The 21,870-nt window shown below is 46.9% G+C and overlaps 1 protein-coding gene across 3 annotated transcripts in view; it reads right to left on the bottom strand.

The window, feature by feature from the left end:
- Nucleotides 1–21,870, bottom strand: part of AP1G1 (adaptor related protein complex 1 subunit gamma 1) — a 1,918,561-nt gene that overhangs the window by 466,493 nt on the left and 1,430,198 nt on the right. For all 3 annotated transcript variants that reach the window (XM_069635469.1, XM_069635470.1, XM_069635471.1), the window contains 2 exons: nucleotides 9,469–9,596; nucleotides 8,856–8,960 (listed from right to left, as the gene is read on the bottom strand). In XM_069635469.1, coding sequence (XP_069491570.1) covers nucleotides 8,856–8,960; nucleotides 9,469–9,596 — 233 coding nt within the window. The remainder of the gene's footprint in view (nucleotides 1–8,855; nucleotides 8,961–9,468; nucleotides 9,597–21,870) is intronic.

A 21,870-nucleotide genomic window follows, 5' to 3' on the forward strand; every position in this document is an offset into this window, starting at 1 on the left:
TTTACTACATGAAGAATTAAAAGAGACATTACTTAACTGAATATTGGAGTTACTCTAAACTGAGTTTTTTTCAGGAACTCTGGTTTGAGCGTGAGACACCTTCCCACGCTCAAATTTTCCTTTCACAATATAGGTTGGCCTTCTTTACATCTGTCCACCAGGCCAGAGTACAGAAAATCAGTCCCAGCACCTATCAAGAAAGAAAGCAGCAGCAAGATGGTTTACCCCCCCCTCCCCCCACACCCCTCTCAATACAATGCAAAAATAAACTGGAATTTAGAACAAGAATGGAGAACTAAGCCAAAAGAATAATTTGTCAAAAACAAATCCGAGCATACAAAAATGAAACTCAAAGACAGAAAGAAATACTACGACAAACTGATCACAAAAGCCACCAACACTCACAAAGAACTATTCAACATCATAAACAGGATGATACATCCCCAGGATGCAACACCACACCGATACCATCACAAAAATGATACGATTATCTTGCAGATCATTTTAAGAATAAAATCACTGACGTACACCGGATCATACAAACTAGACCAATCGACCAGACCGTGCACCATCCTGGGTCCACAGAACAGGCTAAAAAGCTTCACCCAAATGTCGAGAAAATCTCCTTAACCTGATTGAAAAAAGCAACAAGGCAGGCTTCCCCCCAATGGACCACTGCCCACCTGACATCTATAAATCAATACTTACAACAAGGCACGCTATCGGAATGCTACCTAAACCTCTTAAACCTACCACTCTCAACAGGGAAAGTACAGCGAGCATTCACATCTGCGTAAGCAAACCACTCCGCAAAGATTCAACAAGCGATGTGGAAGACCTCTCAAACTACAGACTGATCTCAAATATTCCCTATCCAGCAAAACTATTAGAGTCCTAGGTCTACGAACAAATACTGGAACTTGTAGAAAATCAACAACTATTGGACCAGGCAGAAGCAAGCTTCAGACCCTTGAGAGGGACGGAGACGCTACTTATCTCTATATGGGAAGACCAACGCGACTACAACACAAATTCGGCAGTGATACTACACGACCTCTCCACAGCATTCGACAATGTCGGCCACAAGACCCTCACATAAAGAGACTTGAAGAAATAGGGATCACTGACATGGCCCTGCTCTGAATTACATCTTTCCTGTCACAGAACAGAAACAGTATGGATAAAACCATTCAAATCAGCACCGCAGGACATCACCTGTGGAATACAAGGATCCTCGCTAGCCCCACTCCTTTTCAACATCTACATGACTCCACGAATCAACCTCATCAAAAGACAATGCTTCACTTGATACAACTACGCAGATGACACCCAAATCATCTACAAAATCGACAATGAACAAGAAGAGAACACACAGACTGTCTCAAAGAACTCTACAAATGGATGAACACCAATAACCTCAAAATCAACCAGGGTAAGACGGAAATCATGATTACATCGAACAACCAAGGAAGGAACCAGTACATCCCATGGCCCACAGAACCAGGAACAACACCCACACCATCCAAAGTGGTCAACAACCTTGGAATCCTAATGGACAACAAGCTAACCCTGGAACCACAAGTAAACGTGATTATCAGTCAGTCAATAAGTTTATTCGGATGCAAAGATCCATTAAACAAACAAATACAAAAAAACAGCATCACAGTTCCCCAATATTCAATTTCATATTTTAAAAGATTCTCCTTAAAAAACATCTATAAAAATACAATGATGTTTCTATTCTTAGTAAAACATGATATTAATAAAAACCACTGTTCCAATAACCCCTTCCCTGCTAGGAAATATAACAATTATTTAATCGCTGAGGAAGCACATCCCCTTTTGTTCCATCATTACATTAAGAACTTCCATCTCCCTGGAGCCTCATCAGCCCCTTTCTAAAATAAATTGTAACAATGTGGCTCTACGTATCCCAGCATAACCAATGCAGAACAGTAATACATGTGCCAGATCTTCACACTGGTGTCCACACACCGGGCAACTAGCAGAGTCTGAGAACCCTTTCCATTCTACTGTATTTCCTTGCAGAAGGAGGGAGTCAAACCTTGCCTTTGTGATTAACCACCATTCTTTTTTACAGGAACCCCAAATTATGTATGGTCACAAATCACAAATCACAAAGGGCCTACTGACCAAGGAGTGTAATTGACCAGATTTGATTCCATACTCCAATAGTGTTCTTTTCCTAGCAACAGCCTCACTCGGCACCAATTTATCGCTTTTCCCCCTCTACCTTTGTTATTAATGCCTCAGGTGGAAAAAGTGCCCCGGTTGGCCTCCTCAAGGGCTTTGGAAATATAGTCCAGCCAAGGAATTTTTTGCCAACCCCCCTTTCCCAATACAGATCGAATGATAAAATGGCAAAGGGAGGTAAATGAATTTGCCCATAGCCGGACCCAGAACAAAATCGGGGCCAACGCCCACACGTCTTCCCAAAACTCCATTCCATTTCGCAGTGAATTGCAATACTTGCAGCCGAGTTTGGGAGCCCCAGCAGTCTCCTAATAAATTTGTTCTCTTTTATTTGCATTTCGTCAGCCCTCTGGAAGCCCCATATTGGGGCGCCATACATGGTAATGGCCATTGTTTGGGCACTATAAATCTTAGAAATCACTTCTAGTGGTTCGCCGTCACACCGTGACATAAAATGGAATATGCCCCCAATTTGCCGGCTCATTTTCATAGATTGTTTAGCCAAATGTGCCTTTCCAGATAAAGCTTCCGAGAAGCTAATCCCAAGCTAATCAAATACTTTTACCCTGGGTATCACCTCTGCCACACATAGCATCGGTCTCATAGCCACAGGCTTCCTACTCACGCACGCCATCACAGCAGATTTTTTGGTGTTCATTTTTAGACCCAATTCGCACATGAACGTTGCATATGCATTAATCAGGGTCTGTAAAGCGCTTGGTGTTCTGGCAATCAATACGGTGTCATCTGCGTACGCAAGGACGGGGAACGCCCTTCCCCCTCAAACCTAAAAAGTCAGCAGAAATGTTGATGAGGACTCCAGATAGACCATTTATGTACAAACAAAAACATATGGGGGCCAACACACAGCCCTGCCGCACACCACATCCGACACTGAAGGAGGCCATGCAGTGACCCCCCCCGGTCCACTACGCACGCATGCCTCATTGTCCGTGTGTATGTCAACCAACACCCTCAAGATATCCCCCGGACAACCCAGCGACCCGAGCACGGCCCAGAGCTTTGCCCTGTCTACCTTGTCAAAAGCCGTGCTCAGATCCATGAAAGCCAAATACACCGCCTCACCCTTACAGAAAACCGAATTGGCCACTAACAGGTACAGGTTTAGACTCTGTTCCATGGTGCCAACTCCTGGCCGAAACTCAAACCGAATATCTGAAAGGATGGATTGTTCCGTCAGCCAAGTTTCTATACGGGCTAACAATAGCCTTCCAAAAATTTTAAAGGAAGAGTCCAACAGTGAAATTGGCCTATAAGCCCCGGGGTCAGCCATATCCCCTTTTTAAAAATGGGGAAAATTATAGCCCTTTTCCATGAACAGGGATAGGTACCGAATTTCATGCAAGGATCGAACACCATCGTTAGAAATGGAGCCCACAAATTCAAGGGGTCCTGAAACATATCAGCAGGAATCCTATCCGGGCCTGGTGCCCGATTATGGGCCTGTTGAAGAATGGCCTTCCTGACTTCCTCCACTTCAAACTTAAGAGATGATACAGCTATAGCTACAGGCCCCTCAGTGGGAGTAACCCCGAAAAGGCTCCCAAAATGCTTTATCCACGCTCCTTCCTCCACATGGGTCCCACTACCTACATGTGTTCCACACCCAACTGGACCACCCTTTACAAACTCCCAAAATGCCTTCTGGTCCCTTCTGCATCCAGAAAGCCTTCCCAGGCCACTCCTTCAATTTTCTTTCTCCTTCGTCAGAGCTCATTCTGATAATGGGCTCTCGCCTGAGTTAATGCTCTTCTACTGGAAGCTGGGTCCTTGAGGATCAGTAGTAACGCTCGCTTTGCTCCTTTACATGCATCATCAAACCAGCCCTTCTGAGATGTTCTCCCCTTGGCCTTACTTGCTTTTGTAAATTTAATTGTTAGAGCCCCCACTATTTCTACAAATTTATCAACAACTACCTTCGCAGGTCGAGTATCCCCCAAAATATCCACCATAAGGGGTGCATTCTCCATAATAGATTTGTAATGCAATTTCTCCTCTAGAATGGTCCCCCATTTGATTCTTCTGGATTCACCAGTCACCCCTTTTATTGGGCATGGTGCCACGTCCTGTGAGATCCCAATCCCCAACAGACCCACAAGAGACAAACATATAGGGTGATGGTCACTATTCACATTGGGGATCACCTCAAATCTTGTAGTGCGTTCCCATAGACCAACAGAAATGCAAAAATAGTCTATTGTTGACAAGCCCATATGGTTGTTGAAGGTCACCTTGCCTGGAATGTCTGGGGCTAGGCGGCCATTCACTGTGAGCAACCCCCATTCCAACAGCCACGAACACATATGTAATCCCTTTGAACACACACTCTCGTCTATCATACAAGGAGCGGGATATTCACAGACATGTCCTCCAAGGGATCTAAAGCATCATTAGCCACGCCCATCCCCATTTTTATATTAAAATCACCTCCCCAAACATAGAATTAATTTTTATGCATACCCGCACACAGTAGGTCGTCCATGAACCCCTTCACTTTTGTCAGTCTGTCCGCCTCTGAGGTGTGTGGACTATTGTAAAAATTAATGATACATAACGAATCCCCCTTCACTGTGGATAGGGCCACCACCTGCAGGAAATCCATCCCTGTGTCAATCACCCTAACTCCACAGTCGAGAGGACTTGATCATGATGCACAAACCCCCATAACATCTACCGCTCAACTTCTTCTTAGCTGGGATTCCAAAAGAGACAAACCCATCTAGATGTGGGGTGTCCAATGCCCATGTTTCCTGTAAAAGTACCACCTCGTTTGCTTGGAGTAGTTCGACAATGGACCCATTGCTCAACTTTCCCGAAGAGCCTGCAATGTTCCATGAGAGCAGACGGAACTCAACCGGTTTGTCTGCCAAGACACCTCCGGTTCGAGTTAGGGCATTCTGTTCCTCCACCTCATCACTTACCAAGACTTGGGGCCCAACCGGTGCAACCATCTGTCAATCCAGATCCTCACAAGAAGTTAGGGTCTCGAATTGATTTGCCAGTACCAAAGCGCCAGGGGGGTCCCTTTCCTTGTCAGTAGAGTTCCCTCTCTTGGATGGAATCCTACTCCAACCACCCACTATCTGACAGTCTGGTTCCGTGCAAGCTAAGGGATTTCCTTTCCCCTTGTCCACCTCCCTAGCCCTGCTCCCATGGGACTGAACCCACGTCCCCCGCCCTCACATAAAAATAGTCCAGAGGAAGAAGCTTACTAAATAGTTGGCTTCCATTAGGCTCAAGTCCTCGAGCTAGGTTGGAATTTAGAAGGTGATTGACCATAGTTGCATCCGAAAGGGTCACCACTACACAATCACCTGGCAGATTTTGGGGCCTGCTACCAACCCAGCCCACTCTTCTGGCCATTCGAATGATGGCGGGATCTATCTTGGGCCCCATCAGGTTGGTATTCAAACAATGCAAGGCCTTATTAATTAGGGAGAGGGTTGATTCATATCCGCCCTTTGGTAAACCGGGCAGACCAGTAATTATCCACACAAATGGAATTGCCTCAGGCGGAAGATTAAGAGTTGTCTGATCCCCCAACCCTTGTGGAGGTACTGTGGCTTTCAAGGCTTTGTCCAACACTACTTTGCAATTAGGCCCCCGCCCCTCCTTTTTGGCTATTGACCCTTCTTCCACATCCACTGTAACTGCTACCAGTGTTTGCTGCTGGCCCTGCTCATCTACCGCCCTATCACCGCTCAGAGGGCGGCCTCCTTTTTTTAGCTGACACATGGTACAAGGCCTACATTCAACCACCCCTTCTGACCCTCCTTTGGCCAGATCACATAGCTTCAGTGATATGGTTCTTATGGAATCATCCATAATGGCTAATGTGTTAAGGACCCCCTCCTTCAGTCCACGTAGGGATTGCAGTATCACCTGAAAAGGTTACGTTTTTCATCAAGTATGTCTTCCAACCACTCCTTGTCTCCCTAGGATGCTATTGAGGAGTCCAGAGGCAGACTATCATGAGCCTCGAGTGTTGGGCTACTCACCCTCGAAATGCCCATCGGGATTAATTCCTGGTCATACTCCCTACCTACCCCCAGTTCCCCGGTAACCCTCCCCTCCCCGACCCCCAGCCTCTTCTCAGGTTGCAAGAGTTCAGGGCCAATAGCCCCATTATTACCTTGGTAAAGGTCCCCTAAAAGCTGAGCGGCCTCTCTAGAGACACGCTCAGCAGCATTCATGCATCTTACAATTTTGTTAGCCATCACGTCCATATAGGAATCAAGGGATTTTTGTGAGGACTTGATTAACGCCGTGGTTTTTCCGGCTTTGCCTGCTTTCATGGTTTTGACATTTTTTCTTTTTTTTGCCCCCCTCCCCGGGCCTCCTGCCCCCCCCCCCCCCAGGTCTCCCTTCGTCCCCGGCTTTTCTTTTCCCCATACCTCAAGTCTTAATGAGCTAAATTGGGCTAGGGAGTAAAAATCAATGCTTCTTCCATCTACACACGATAAAAAAATAATCTACCATTCCTCTCCTTCAGGCACAAAACACTGGCCATCATCTCCCTCATGTCCAGGATAAAGTACGCCAACAGCCTATACCTCGGAATGCTAGATTATTTACTGAATAAACGGACACTTCTAAAGAACGTAGCAGCCAGATAAAAAGAAAATGCCCTTCCAAACAATGTGCAAACACACAGAGCAATCGACAGCCTAGGAGCGGAATTCATACAAAAGAAAATTGCCATCTACCAGCTGACTAGAACACTCAAATCCAGCACCTAAATCGCCTAGAACCTAAACCATACACAATGAAAAAACACGGTAGATCAGCATTCTCTTGCCTAGCTGTTACTTTGGAACTCCGTCCCCAGAGAAATACAAACCATGAAGGACTATCTAAAATTCAGAAAACTTCTAAAAACCTGGCTCTTCAACTCAGAATGGGACAAAAACCAATCAACATCACCCACCCCCCATGAATCGAACACACGGCAGAAAAAGAAGGGCGAGTAGGCAGGACCAGATTGAAGTGTACAGAGGCTTCTGAATGAGAGGGAGACCGGGACCAACTTAATTGGACCATAGGTAGAGGGCCTTAGATAAAACGGGGAAAGAGTGGCGTCTCAAAATCAGAACAGATGGACCACAAGGCACAGGGAGGACAAGGGCACAGAGAAGATGGCCCACCCTTGGTGTGGGCCCGTGAGGGTTATGGTTGGTGCAAACCAGGATGTACTGGGGGAGGGAGGGGAGGGATGTGGACAGGAACTGGTCTGAACATTGGGGGTGGAGAGGGTTCTGCCACTGAATAGCCCTCTTGACGACCCACACTGCGTCACACAATATAGGAGTGGTAATTGTAGCATACCACAATGTACAACAAGGGAAGGAATATGTGCCGCAGGGAGTCGAAACGGAGGAGGTAAAATAGGGTACCGCCACTAACCAACCCTACTAAAAAAACTTCTGCATACACCTCTCAAACGGTGAACTAAACACAACCATACCTCCACAGAACGACAAACCGCACGCATTTCACTACACCACAACAACAAAAACTACACATAGCCTCTCACAACAGCACATGACAGCTACAGGTTGAAAATCACAACTACACTCAGCGAACTGAGTTAACTGAACTGAAGCTGCCAACAGCACATCACAACTCTCTTGCTCCTTTCTCCCGCTCAGTCCTACTGTCACCTCCTCTTACCCTCTTGCTTTACAGATCCGCCAGAGCACCAAAGGACCACGCAGGGGATGACAGTGCACAGTATAAGAACCTTTAACATAATATAACATATGCCGGTTGGCTTTGCCAACACTTGTTCACCCTACTAAAAAGACATTTAGCTCCTGCAAAGTGTTAAACTGGAACTTGTGCATTTTAGGTTATTAGGACCCATCTCCTCTAGCAGCGGAAAGACTTTTAAAGTGTGGGGGATAGAGGGGATTATGTTTAGAAGGCTCTGTTTTTTCCTCTCCTTTAATTACGTACCTGTTCTCAAACAAGTTTATTACTTCTCTTTATTTTTCATCACTTGCTTTAGTATAATACAGTGTTCTTTAATTCTGATCTAACTATATAAAAAATAAAGTGCTGGTGGTCTGTAACCAGAATACCCCAAGCTGAATGTATGTAGGTTAAAGTGTATGTGGGGTGGAAATTAATTTGCCTGTGATTTTAATTGATAAGAGTTTATTCAAAGCCTAATAAATATAACAATGTTTGTACATTATGCTTAACTTGAATTTAGAGTGCAGTTCAGGAAAGCAGACAGTTCAGGTCACCTCACGCAGTATTTCCTCAAAAAATACAGGCTATTCTCAAATAGAACTCTTTCAAGATGTTGGGAGCAGGTGCTTCAGGTTTGTGAAAATGCAGCATTTTGCCAGGCTGGACACATTACATGTAAAAGCTACTTAAGGGAGGAAGAGTAGGTTAAATCACAAGGGTTTTCAGCATGCCTTCAAAGATATGGTAAAACAATTAGATATGCATTGATCACACAGCACAGTGCGTTGAGTGGGTACACTTGAAATATGGCTTAATGTTGAATACCAGAGGACTTTATGGTATGTATGTATAGGTACCCTTGTGAGGCCACATGACCCAATCACAGGACATTGTGTCTTCCATAGTAAAAGTTAGTATACACTTACCTCATATGGTCATACTTCTTGAACAGTGCATTGTATTCCACGGCCCTCTGCTGAAGCTCAACATCAATGCTGCTGCTGTACACAGACACCACCTTCTTAATCCGACTGATGAGTTTTAAAAGAAAGAAAACGCAACCCTATCAACTTCATAAAACTGGGTAATAGTGTAGAGATGAGAACATAATCACCCCCCAATGAAGCACAGCAAAGAAAAAAGGGCAACCACCTGCTGTCTTGTCAAATGTAAGACTATCGGGTACGATTACAAGAAGAGAAAAAGAAACCACCTCAGATCCTAAGGTCAATTTACTATTGTGCAAAGTATAGAAGACTCAGTATAATAAGCCTATACTCAATATTGCACACTGACAAAAGATAAGAAAAACTATCTAAGACAGCCACTGGGAAAAATACAATGCAATTGTCTGTGCATCTGAAATTTAAAATTACTACCCACACACTTTTATCACCATATTTCTAAGACCTTTTCCCTTCTACAACTGAACCGATCTATGGTCTCCTTCACATCATTGCAATGACTGTAGACCATGCAAAAGGCAGCGGTGCACGGTACACATCAACTTAACATAAGATCATCCATCATTGAACTTACTTAACAGTGTTGTTAAATCTTGTGGAATTCTTCATTATGGCCGTGAGAGCATAACCTCGGGTAACTGGTGTCGACATGTTGGATATTAGCACACTCTCCAATATATCTAGCACTTCATCCTCCATCACCTGCAAACAAAAATAGATGATGTGTTTATATTACAAAGCATGGTTGCAAAATAAATGTGACCATCAATTGTTAAAGATGATGGCAGAAACTTAAATTGTATATTAATGGGTATTTAGCAGACAACTCTCCCCTATTGCAGTGGTAATCCGAATCGAGAACCATCCCAATATCTACAGCAAATATTTTCTAGCCTGATAATGTTACAAAATGTGCACTGCTCTGCACAAAGTTGCTGGACCTGGAATGGTCTTTTTTGTGAAAGACTTAATCGACATGGATCATGGTTGGAACTCCAAACAACTTCTGCAAAAACTCCTTTGCCTAGCATCCCTTCAAAAGGTTTTTTACAGCTTCAATATTGAAGGAAGCATTTGACTGTCTTTGATGTTAGGATCCCATTCATAACTTGGAGGGACAGGTTTAAAAAAGCATGCACCAAACACTTGGAACTAAAACTGACTCTATTCTAACTGAGACTCTTGGGGTAGTGTGACTGCAAAGAAAGGCTTAAACTTAGGACGGATGAGTGGTGAAAGCTCAGTTAAACACACAGAGAGCACTCTAAAAATAAATTAGGCAGAATGTATAAAAATATAAGTATTTATTGAGGCCTCAAAACTTTCGCAATGGAAAATCATAGGCAAGTAACGCATTAGAAGAACAAGTTACTCTCTTACCTGGTAACATTCTTTTGATGGGATGGTCTGATGACGTATTCCATATCTATGACAGTAATCACCACAGCTGTGCTGCTTCAGAACATTTTCGGCGTCTGCGTCGATTACGTCGATGCGCCGTCCTCGAGGACCTCCTCCGACGGCCGACGTCACTGGATGTTATAAGTAGGACGCACGAAGCCTCAGTTGTAGTTTTTTTTCCCAGAACGTGTGCCACCAGCAGTCTTCTGCCAGTCTCACACACAAAGCCTTGCGGAAACGTAAGCTGCAATCGCATAAGAAATTCTGTAGCGGGGAACGTAGGGAGGGAGCAATATGGAATACGTCGTCGGACCATCCCATCGAAAGAACGTTACCAGGTAAGAGAGTAACTTGTTCTTCGAGGGGTTTGGGTCCTCCGACGTATTCCATATCTATGACAGACTCCCAAAGCAGTACCAATGCAAGGAGGTGGGAAAAGAATTTAGAAAACAGAAATTTAGCATGCCCAATCAAATTGCAGAGTAAAGGACCGTCTTGCCAAAGGCCAGATCCTGCCCCCCGATGGAATCGAGGGAATATTGACGTACAAAAGTATGTACCGAAGCCCAGGTGGCTGCATTACAGATGTTGCGAATAGCAACACCCCTCTGCAGGGCAGTAGAGGCAGCCATACCCCTGGTAGAATGGGCCCGTAAAGCAGCAACACTCAGAGATAGCCAAAATAATACAGCGAGACAAAGTCTGTCATCACAGCCTGTCCCAAACGCTTTCCAGCGTAACCAATAAAGAGCTGATCGTCCACTCTGACCCGGGACATGCGTGAAATATAAAAGCTTAACGCTCTCCTAGGATCAAGCCTATGGAGCCTCTCCTCTTCCTTACCAGATGTGGAGGATGATAAAATGCCGGAAGAACAACCTTCTAGCCTAAATGAAATTCCGACACCACCTTCGGAAGAAAAGAAGGACGAACTCTAAGGACAACCCTGTCCTTTTGAAACACACTGAAGGGTGGCTTAACTGAAAGTGCCTGTAACTCACTCACTCTGCGAGCGGAAGTGACCACAACTAAAAATACAGTTTTCAGAGTTAACAGTCTCAAAGGGCATGAATGCAAAGGCTCAAACGGAGCACCCATCAGAAACTTGAGAACAAGGTTCAAATCCCAACCGGGCACCTGGAAAGGTGACGGAGGGAACACATTAGTGAGCCCTTCCAGAAACTGAGAAATTAAAGGAATTTTAAAATAGGAACACTCTTCAGACAAGCGCTTAAATATGGACAGCGCTGCCAGGTAACCTTTAATGGTACCCACTTGAAGACCCCTGTGGGCCAAAGAAAGCAAAAAAGACAGAACCATGGGAATTTCACATGCAAAAGGATCCACATTCTTAACCCTGCACCAGTCGCAGAACTTTCTCCAACGGCAACGGTACAGGGACTTTGTTGCAGACTTTCTGGCCGAAAGCAACACCACCATCACGTCTTCAGGGAGGTCCCAATCCTTGTACCTCAACCTTTCAGAAACCAAGCGTGAAGCTTGAGGGACCTGACCTCTGGATGGAGAACCTGACCCCCCTCCCGTGAGAGCAGATCGTCTCAGTAGTGAAGACGACGTGGAGGGCAGATGGACAAGCCGAGAAGGTCCGGGTACCACGTCCTCCGGGCCCACGCGGGAACAATGAGGATCATCCGGGGACCGAACCTCCGTAACCTCCACAGTACTTGCGGGATGACGGGGACTGGAAGAAACGCGTACAGCAATGGGAAGGACCACTCCACCGCGAACGCGTCTCCTAAGGCTCCGTTTGGAGGAAATTCCCGCGAGCAGAACCTCTCGCACTTCCGGTTGACAATGGGGGCGAAGAGACCCACTTGAGGGGTCCCCAAAGGGCGAAGATCTCCAAGAGAATCTCCTGAGCCAACTCCCACTCGTGAGAGATCGCGCTCTGCCTGCTCAGAGCGTCCGCCGTCTCGTTTTCGTCTCCTGCCAGATTAACTGCCGAGATCGAATCTTCCTGCTGGATTGCCCAGAACCAGAGCTGCATCGCCTTCCTGCACAGAGGAAGTGACCCTGCCCCACCTTTTTGTTGACGTAGTGCATGGCCACCGTGTTGTCCGTCAGGATCAGGACATTCTTTCCTCGCACAGTCGGCAGAAAAGCCTTCAGGGCTAGCCTGACGGCCCTCAGCTCCAACAGATTGATATGGAGTTTGGACTCCGACAGAGACCAACGACGGCAGACTGTCAACTCGTTGGCATGAGCTCCCCATCCAGTGAGGGATGCGTCCGAAACAATCGTCACCTCCGTCCAGGGCAGCCAAAATGGAGCCCCCCTCATCAGATTGCCTTCATCGGCACACCACAGAAGGTCCTGGGCGACTGAAGACGGCACCTGAACAGGGTCTGACATCCTGCTGGAGGACTGAGACCACTGGAGTTTGAGTGCCCATTGCAAAGATCTCATCCGCAACCTGGCCTCTGGCACCAGAAGAATGCAGGATGCCATGAGGCCGAGCAGTCTCAAGAACTTGAACGCTGCGAGAGTCTGGGCAAGTTGAAACTTGTGCACCATCTGCTGAATGTGATGAGCCCTCACCTGGGGAGGGCAACGCTTCCCCAGGGACGTGTCGAGCACTGCTCCGATGTACTGGAGCCTCCGAGTTGGTGTCAAATGGGACTTCTTTAAGTTGAGGGAGAAGCCCAACTTGTGGAGGGAGTGGCAGGTGATGGACAGATGATCCAGGACTTGCTCGGGAGAGCGCGCCCTGATCAACCAATCATCCAGGTAGGGGTAGACATGAATCCCCCCTTTCCTGAGGTGCGCTGGCGCCATTACCATGAGCTTGGTGAAGACCCTCAGGGCGGAGGTCAATCCGAACGGCAGGACCCGAAACTGAAAGTGCGAGTCGCCAACCGCAAACCTCAGGTACTTCTTGTGCTTTGGATGGATCGGCACATGAAAATAAGCGTCCTTGAGGTCGAGAAACACCAACCAGTCCTGAAGTTGAAGGGCCTGGAGGACTTGAGAGAGAGTAACCATCTTGAACTTGTCCTTCCTGAGGAGTTTGTTCAAACCGCGCAAGTCCATGATGGGTCTCAATCCCCCGTCTTTCTTGGAAATCAAAATATAAGGGGAATACCATCCCTTGTTCCTCTCCGCTACAGGCAGCAGTTCTATGGCGCCTTTCTCCAGCAGGGATTGAATTTCCTGCGCAAGGAGCGGATCCGGACTCTTCAAAGAGAGATTCCCCGGTGGATTGTCTTGAGGCCTCTGCCGGAAAGGAAGACAGTAGCAGTGGGTTATGATCTCCAGAACCCACACATCTGAAGTAATGGCGCGCCATTCTGCAAGATGCTGCGCCAGCCTTCCCCCAACCGGCGAACCATGGGACATGGCCGCATGACTGAGCTGAAGCGGCTGCGGCATTACCTGAGGGCAAAGAGGCAACAGCCCGAGCGGCCTTGGCACCTCGAGTACCTTGTTTTCCACCTCTGGCACTCCTACGGTGGTCCCTTTGACTGGCAGCTCCTCTCGCTTTAACAAAGGATGAGTAATAACGAAAGGAACCTCCCCTCCATTGCTGTCCCCTAGGACGAAAAGGCGGAGGTTGTCGAACTGCAGTGCCCAACGACTTCGCTGCAGCTTTGGAGGTCTGCAACTTCTCAAGGCTCTCATCAGCCTTGCTGCCAAAAAGATGTTGCCCATCAAAGGGCATGTTGAGGAGCCGGGCCTGCACATCAGGGGCAAACCCCGACTTCCGCAACCACGCAACCTGCGTATCATGGTGCTCGCCGCCATGGACCGGCTGACGCAATCTGCCATGTCCAAACCCGACTGAACGGCCTCACACATAGCATCATTGCCATCCTGAACCATGGCAAGGAAACCATCCCGTTCATCCCCTTCGGGAATATGTTCAGCTGCCAAGGAGAAACAGTTCCACAGAGTGTGCATGAAACGAGACAACGCACAAATGGAGTTGGCTGCCTGAAGAGCCATACCCCCAGCAGAAAACACTTTCTTCGCCCAGCCGTCAAAACGCTTGTCGTCCCTATCAGGAGGGATGGTAGGGTACGACGCCTGCTTAGCCGTAGCCGCCTGCACCACCAAACTCTCCGGATAGGGTGCTTGGACAAGTAGCAGGGGTCACTACTGGCTGGGCGGTATTTTCGCGGCAAAGACTTTCTCACTGCCGGGAGACTCTCCGGAGCAGTCCAAGCCGCTGTCACCCTTCATTGCAGAGCCATATGGAACGGCAGTATCAGGTCAGTTGGTGGACCAATGTCGAGGATATCCGTAAGGTCATCCTGAACAAATTCCCCTGGGGGAGCAGACCATCCAAAGTACTCGGTGACTCGTGACATAAGGCGCCGGTACGAAGAATCGGCATGAGTGCCAGGCTCATGCCTACAAAACTCCACCTCCGGAGAGGTGTCCAGCCCACTAGCAACATGCAGGGACTGCCTCAGGTCCTCGAACTGACTTTGGCCCGAGAGAATCTCGTCAGGCACCGTGTCAGGCACCATGCCATCATCAGAGCCCTCATCCACCTCTGAAATGAATTCCAGATGGTGGTAAGAAGGCACAGAACTGGAACCAAAGCCATGCTTGACCTTGGCCAGAGCCTTCCTAGGTGGTTCCCCCTAGCCAGGGGGGTACCCCCGTCGACACAGCCCCGAAAGGCGTTGAGGGCGTCGAGTGAATCGGCACCGACAGCATCAACGGCGTCGACACAGGCCTCAAGGGAGGAGCCCCGAGCGTGTCCCTCGACATCCTGGGCGCTGAAGGCGTCGACGACTTCCTCGGTGGTGGAGCCTCGAGAGAGTCCGTCGACTACCTCTGCGCCACAGGCGTCGATGTCTTCGTCGAAGACTTCACAGGTTCATGCGGTCTCGACCGGGTCCTGGACCGGGCATGCCGAGAACGATTCTCCGAGCGGGACCTTTCCCACGAATCGTGACGACCACCTGAGCCCGAAGGCGTGCGAGCGGCATCTCTCGGCTGATCACGACCGACCCCACTCGGAGGCACGGACGGACCAGTGCCCTGCGATTCGAGAATCGCCAACATTTTCTTCCCGAAGGAAGCCCATTCCTCCGGTGTTGCATGCTTGGTGGGGTAAGCGACCAGCCGACGGGCGGAGTCCTCGGATGAGGACGGGGAAGGCGTCCGATGACGGCGCTTCCGGGAGTGCCTCGAAGAGGCAGAGGAGTGGCGAGACCGACTCCGGGACCGGGACCCACTGGACTTCCGACGACGACGCAGAGAGTCGCCCCTCGAGTCGTCCGTCGAAAGCCCTGCAGACCTCGACTTCCGGGGCTTGGACACCTTACCTACCGATAGCTTCTTCTTGCGCTCCCGCAAGGCTTTCGATGTGAGCGACTGGCAGTCGACGCAGTCATCCGTGTCATGGGCCTCCCCGAGGTACCAGAGGCAGGCGTCGTGCGAGTCCGTGACCGACATCTTGGACCCAAAGTCCCCGCACTTCTTAAAGTCCGGACGTGCTGTGGAAGACGAGGTAGACATCTTCACGAAGAATAACTTCACAAACGAACAGGTTCGAAGAACCGAGATGAACAACCGAAACTCCAAAGAGTTGAGGCGTACCGAGATTCACGAAGCGAACACGTTCGTGGAAAAAACGGAACTGAGGCTACGGGCGTCGTGCGTCCTACTTATAACATCCAGTGACGTCGGCTGTCGGAAGAGGTCCTTGAGGACGGCGCATCGATGCGGAAAATTTTCCGAAGCAGCACAGCTGTGGTGATTACTGTCATAGATACGGAATACGTCGGAGGACCCAATCCCCTCGAATGTTCAGTACTACTAAATAGAAAACATTACATACCTTAATCATCTTTCTGATGCTTGTATCTGCTTAGATGCACATGCTTTGCATAGGACATCTAGTGGTTGGAGCAGAGTATCACATGTTATGTTTTAAATTTCGAAAAGGGACGCCAACGGGGTGTATCTCTAATAAAATCCCTTTTATGGTGTGTGTTGTACCCATGATCCCTCACATGTCAAGGTCCTCAGACAGTTATTTTCTGTAGTTTATAGTGGAAAGATGAATAAGATGAAGTGTGTTGAGAAACCGATGTATTGTCCATGTTCCCTGTACTCCCAAAGCGGGGTGGGGGGTGCATGTGAATTTAAGCCCATACAAGCATCAGAAAGACAATTACAGGTATGTCATGTTTGTATTCTGAGGCTTGTGGCTCCGCTTAGAATCACATGCTTTGCATAGATTAGCAGGCAGTTACCAGGTGAAGGCAGATGAAGGCAGCAGGTTGATAGAAGGGACAGAGACAAATGCATCTTTTAATACTGCCTGTCCCACTTGCAAGTCATTTCTGGCTTCTGCCTCCACACAATGTTGTGTGAAATTGTGTACTGAACTCCCAAGTTGCTGCCTTGCAGATAGCCTCAAGCGGTACATTAGCAATAAATGCTGTGACCCCTGTGGCACGGGTGGAGTGTGTCCTTGCTGAGAATGGCAGATCTTGTTTTGATATTGCGTGACACTGCTGTAAGCATTTTACAATCCATTTTGCAATAGCTGCCTTTCCGACAGGGTCTCCTTCTCTTCCGGCGGCCAAATACACAAAGAACGGGTTTGTCTTCCTGAGTGGTTTTGTTGAGGTAGTGCATGACTGCTCTACACACCTAGTGTGTGGATGGCTCTCCCACCAGAGTTTGCTCATCTTAAAAGTAAGCAGGCAATTCATTAGACTGATTAACATGGAATTTATAAGTGTACTTTGTTGAGAAGCCCAGATGCGTTCTTAAGACCACCTTGTTTTTATGTATTGTGGCAAAAGGTTCTGACGCAGATAAAGCTTGAAGCTTACTTACAGGGATAAAAGAATCCTGGGTTCTACCCCTGCTTAAAAAACAAACCCTAGACCCTTCCATCTCCACTAACTATAGGCCCATCACAACAGTCCCATCCCTCCTGAAGATAACAGAGTGGCCTATCTTCAAATCCAAAAGTACCTTGAGACCAACCAACTATTAGGCACTCGATAATCTGTGTTCATACCTCAGCATGGCACAGAGACTGCACTAATAGATCGCAAAGCCCAAATTGATGAGATCAATGTCAAAGGAAACACAGCTATACTACTCCTCCTTGATCTGTCGGCGTCATTCGACTTAGTGGACCACGCAGTACTTTGCAAACACCTAGCTTCGGCCGCCCACTTCTCAAGTGAAGCTATAGACTGGCTCCAATCCTTTCTCGACAATAGAAGCATGCAAGTCTTCGATACCCTAGACTCAGCAGACCCAATTCAAACAACATGTGGAGTTCCCCAGGGCTCATGTGTCTCGACAACCATGTATAATATCTTTACTAAGCCTTCATTCGACAAATTGGACAGACTGGGTGTCACCTACACAAATTATGCAGATGACACCCAGATCCTCATTCCCCTCTCGAGCAATTTCTCCGCGGATACAGCCTTGGTAAAAGAGATTTACATCATTCAGGCATGGATGGCAACACATGGCCTCTGCCTGAACGACGAAAAAAACAGAGATCCTTATCCTAGGCTCTCCCAACAACCTAAAAAAACTTGATACTAACTAGAGCACCTTCAATATCGACAGCAATATAATCTCAGTTGCCAAAGAAGTGAATACTCTTGGCTTCTATCTGGATTCCACGCTATCCCTAAAAAAACAAGTAAACTCCCTGGCATCATCCAATGCCTACACTGGCAAACTTAAACCATGCAGACCCTTCCTTTCACTAGCAAGCTGCATTATTCTAGCCAACGCTCTCATCCTATCAAAACTGGACTACTGCAATGCACTGTATGCAGGAGCAAATAAATATATCAATAAACTACAAACTGCAAAACAATGTGCTCAGACGGCCCTGAACCTCCCTACCAGAGAGCATATCTTGAACGTTAGGAGAAACTACAACTGGCTAAAAATCAGCGATAGGATCCTCCTCAAAACCGTTACACTAACTTTCAAATGTCTAAATAATGCAGCTCCTCCATACCTTAAGGAAAGAAGAATAAGAAAATCCTCTGCACGGCCAACCAGGAGATCCAACTCCGTTTGCCTCCAACTACCCAGATTCCGTCTAAAAAAAAACAGGACGCAACACATTCCCTGTACACGCAGCTCAGCATTGGAATGCATTACCAGTTGAGCTAAGAAGGGACCAGCCATTCAACAGCTTTAGACGCAATACCCGCACCTGGCTACGACCCAATGACCTCTAGATCCATGATGCATTCCTTTATGCCCTGTCCTCATCTTATCTCTTAATTCTTGTTACTGTGTCTGCAAAGCTCCTATGCACCTGTCTATACCTGTATATAATGTATATACTGTACATAATGTACGTAACTAAGCAAACTGTAACCATGCTTTAAGTATTTTGGGCGCCCTATAAATAATAAACAAACAAAAACCCTCTGAATTGACATAATCCCTACAAGGAAAGCAGTCTTGTGAGATGTTTGAGGCTTGCATTGTGGAATTGGTGAAAATGAGGAGCCTGGATTGTTATCATTAGAAGAATCATAAGACCCATTATTAGAATCAGTACTCTCTGTAGAGAACCATTACCCATTATTAGACTCACTGTTAGAGAATCATTAGAATCACCATTACCCAATCATTACTCTTTGCTATGGAATCATTCCATTATTGCATTCTGTCTAGTTCCGATAGGTACATTGCTGAAGTAGACACTATCCACATTATTAGACTGCCACCTTTGTATGCATTTGCAATTTGCTTTTAGAATGACATGTTTGCATATAGTGCTTGCCATTAGGAGAGAAACATGCTAGACACTTTGCCATTTGCAATAGAATGACACTTGCACCATATTTTGAAGTGCCACGATTGTGCTTTTGAGACACGGTATATTTGCATCATGATTTGCTATGTATCTATGTCTGCATTAGAATATAGCGCTTAGGCTGAGAGAAACTTATTGTTTGCACTAGACGAGAACGAATTAGGCCTGGAAACGACACACACAGGCATATTTTAAATGACATGAAGAGCCATTTAGTACACATGTATGCTTTGTAGAGACACATTTAGAGACTGTCATGTATGTATGTATGTATGCATGTTGAGTATGTAATTAGAATGAGTTTGCATCATGTAGTTCGCGCTTGCAATGCGAGAGAAATCGTAAATGCTAGGAAGCATTTAGCACGAGGCCTGAGCCATTTGCTGATGGAGACACACAGAAGATTATTCGCACTGGGCTCAGCACGAAGATTGTTATGGATAACAAAGATAAGAAGTCACCCTTGTCCAAGTAGAGACAGCCTAGGCTAATCAGCTTGAGCTCTGAGCTTCGCAGAGACAACACGAGGGTGGGGGCTGCACCAGAGAGAGCGACATGGAAAGATGGAGGGAGTGCTTTTGCATGAGAGAGAGATGGCCTATTTTCTGGACAGAGAGAGCATTTTGTGATGCCTACAGTGGAGAGAATGGGTATGAATGGGGAAATAGATGGTATTTTGCACTGCAGACACAGATGGCCATGAGAGAAGATACGATGTTCCAATGTCACTTTGACACTCTTTGACACAGGACATGCCGTGAAAGTACACGAGACAGGAACACATAACACAGTCTGGCAGGCATTTTGCTAAACGCTGACAGAGAGACATTCTTAGCTTATAGAATGTATGTAACCATAGAGATCTGTGCATCATTGGAGACTATAACCAAGGGGGAGAGGAGAGACCATTAGAGTTGCCGAGGAGTTGGTTGCTGAAGGAGTTCGGGAGAGTTGCAGAGAGTTGGCTGGAGATGGTGAAAGATGGAGTACGAGATGCAATGAGAGAGAGATGACTTGGTGCAGCAGAATCCGTAGGCCTTGATGAGATCGATCTGGCAGAGAGAGAGAGCTTGGCAGTTGGCAGTTACCAGAATTGAGGCCTGCCACTGACTGGCTGATTGCAGAGTCGTGCTGGTAAAGACAGAGCTGGAAACACATGCAAATGGGAAGTATGATTTTCTATGGACTGACTGATTGATTAGAACAGACACTCACATAAAGGGAGAAGGGGAAACCAGACAGGGATTTTGTAGAGTGGGAAGGATTGGTGTGGATTGGTATGGATTGATTTTGCATGAAGGAGCGCTTGCATTAGACTGCATTAGACCACACACTTGCAGCACAGGCTTTCATTAGAAACCTGTACGGCTCATGAATATTACATGGTAGATTTGATTTGCACCAGAAGCATGAAAGGTGCAAATTAGACATAGCATTAGGATTGCCTGCATTGTTATGCTTTGCATTCTGTGTGATCATAAATAAATGTATTTCGTTGTTATAATAGAATCGATTCATGTGTTATTTTTGTGTTGTGTCTTGTGTTATTCTGTTGTTAGAAGCAATCAAGGAGTAACATTGCACATAGGGCCTGAGTTACGAATGCAGCCAGGGGGGGTATAGTGATCCATAACCCCCTAGGGGATTGTCAAAGATTGTCTGAGACCGGAGCATGCATGCCCGGAGGGGGGGGATTAAGGTTAGGGTTTTGATTTTATTAGACTGACAGCATTATGCATTGGCTCAAAGGGTGATCCCATGGGTTTGTTTAAGAGAACGTTTAAATTCCAAACTGGAGGCGTGTTTGCAACAGGAGGATTAAGTAATTTTACATCTTCCATGAAGTCTTTAACGACAACTCTCCCCCATGAAATCTTGCTTTGTGATCTTATAGAAGATGAAAGTGCAGCTCAATGTACTTTTAAAGAATTAAAGACCAAACAAGAGCCCAACAGGTATAATACATAGTGCACTATTTGTGATGATGTAAAAAGGGTTGCAGTTTGACCTTCTACACCACACCACAAACCTTTTCCATTTGTTAAAGTATCAGTGTCATATGTTTGGTTTACAGGCTTCTTTTAATATTTGCATGCTTCGGTCAAGAAAATTTAAGTGTCCAAACTCTATGACTTCGGGAGCCAAGCTGCTAAACCGATTGTCTTAGGTTGTATGAGGTTGAGGACGTAGTGCATTTTAGATGAATTGGTGGGCAAATGGACATTTTGAGGAGGCGGGAGCACCACTCGGACATGCCCACATTGAATCTCTGCATCTCTCCTGCCATAACAAGTCTTCAATGGCTCCTGGTTGCTTCACGGATCAAATTCAAATCCCTCTGTACCATGCACAAGGCTGTCTGGGGCCAGGGACACACTATCTGCAACTGTCTCCTATTAAATATTCCCCCTCTAGACTCCTGCGCTCCTCTGGCACCAACTCTTAGTGTGTAAAGTGTTTAGCTAAACAGAGGGCAGGCGGTCGATCGCTTTCCTCAGCTGGCTCCCTTCATTGGAACAGGCTCCCCATCCCTCTTCGTCTTGAGCAGGGCTTTTTTGAATTCCGGAAGCTCCTCAAGACATTCCTCTTTACCTCCTCCTTCCCCCCCCACTCTCCTCTGCTAATCTCACAGTTGCTTGTTTGGTGTGCAGGACGCTTATGCATCCTCAGGCCCTGACCGCCCACATTGAATCACCCCCAGCTTCTGTCTATCCTCAGCACTTGGCCTCGGCACAACCTCCTCCCTGGAGGCTCGCACTTCCCCTTCATTGCACTTAACCT

The sequence above is a fragment of the Ambystoma mexicanum genome, chromosome 1q, assembly GCF_040938575.1.
Source record: "Ambystoma mexicanum isolate Mex_15411 chromosome 1q, UKY_AmexF1_1, whole genome shotgun sequence".
NCBI lineage: Eukaryota > Metazoa > Chordata > Amphibia > Caudata > Ambystomatidae > Ambystoma > Ambystoma mexicanum.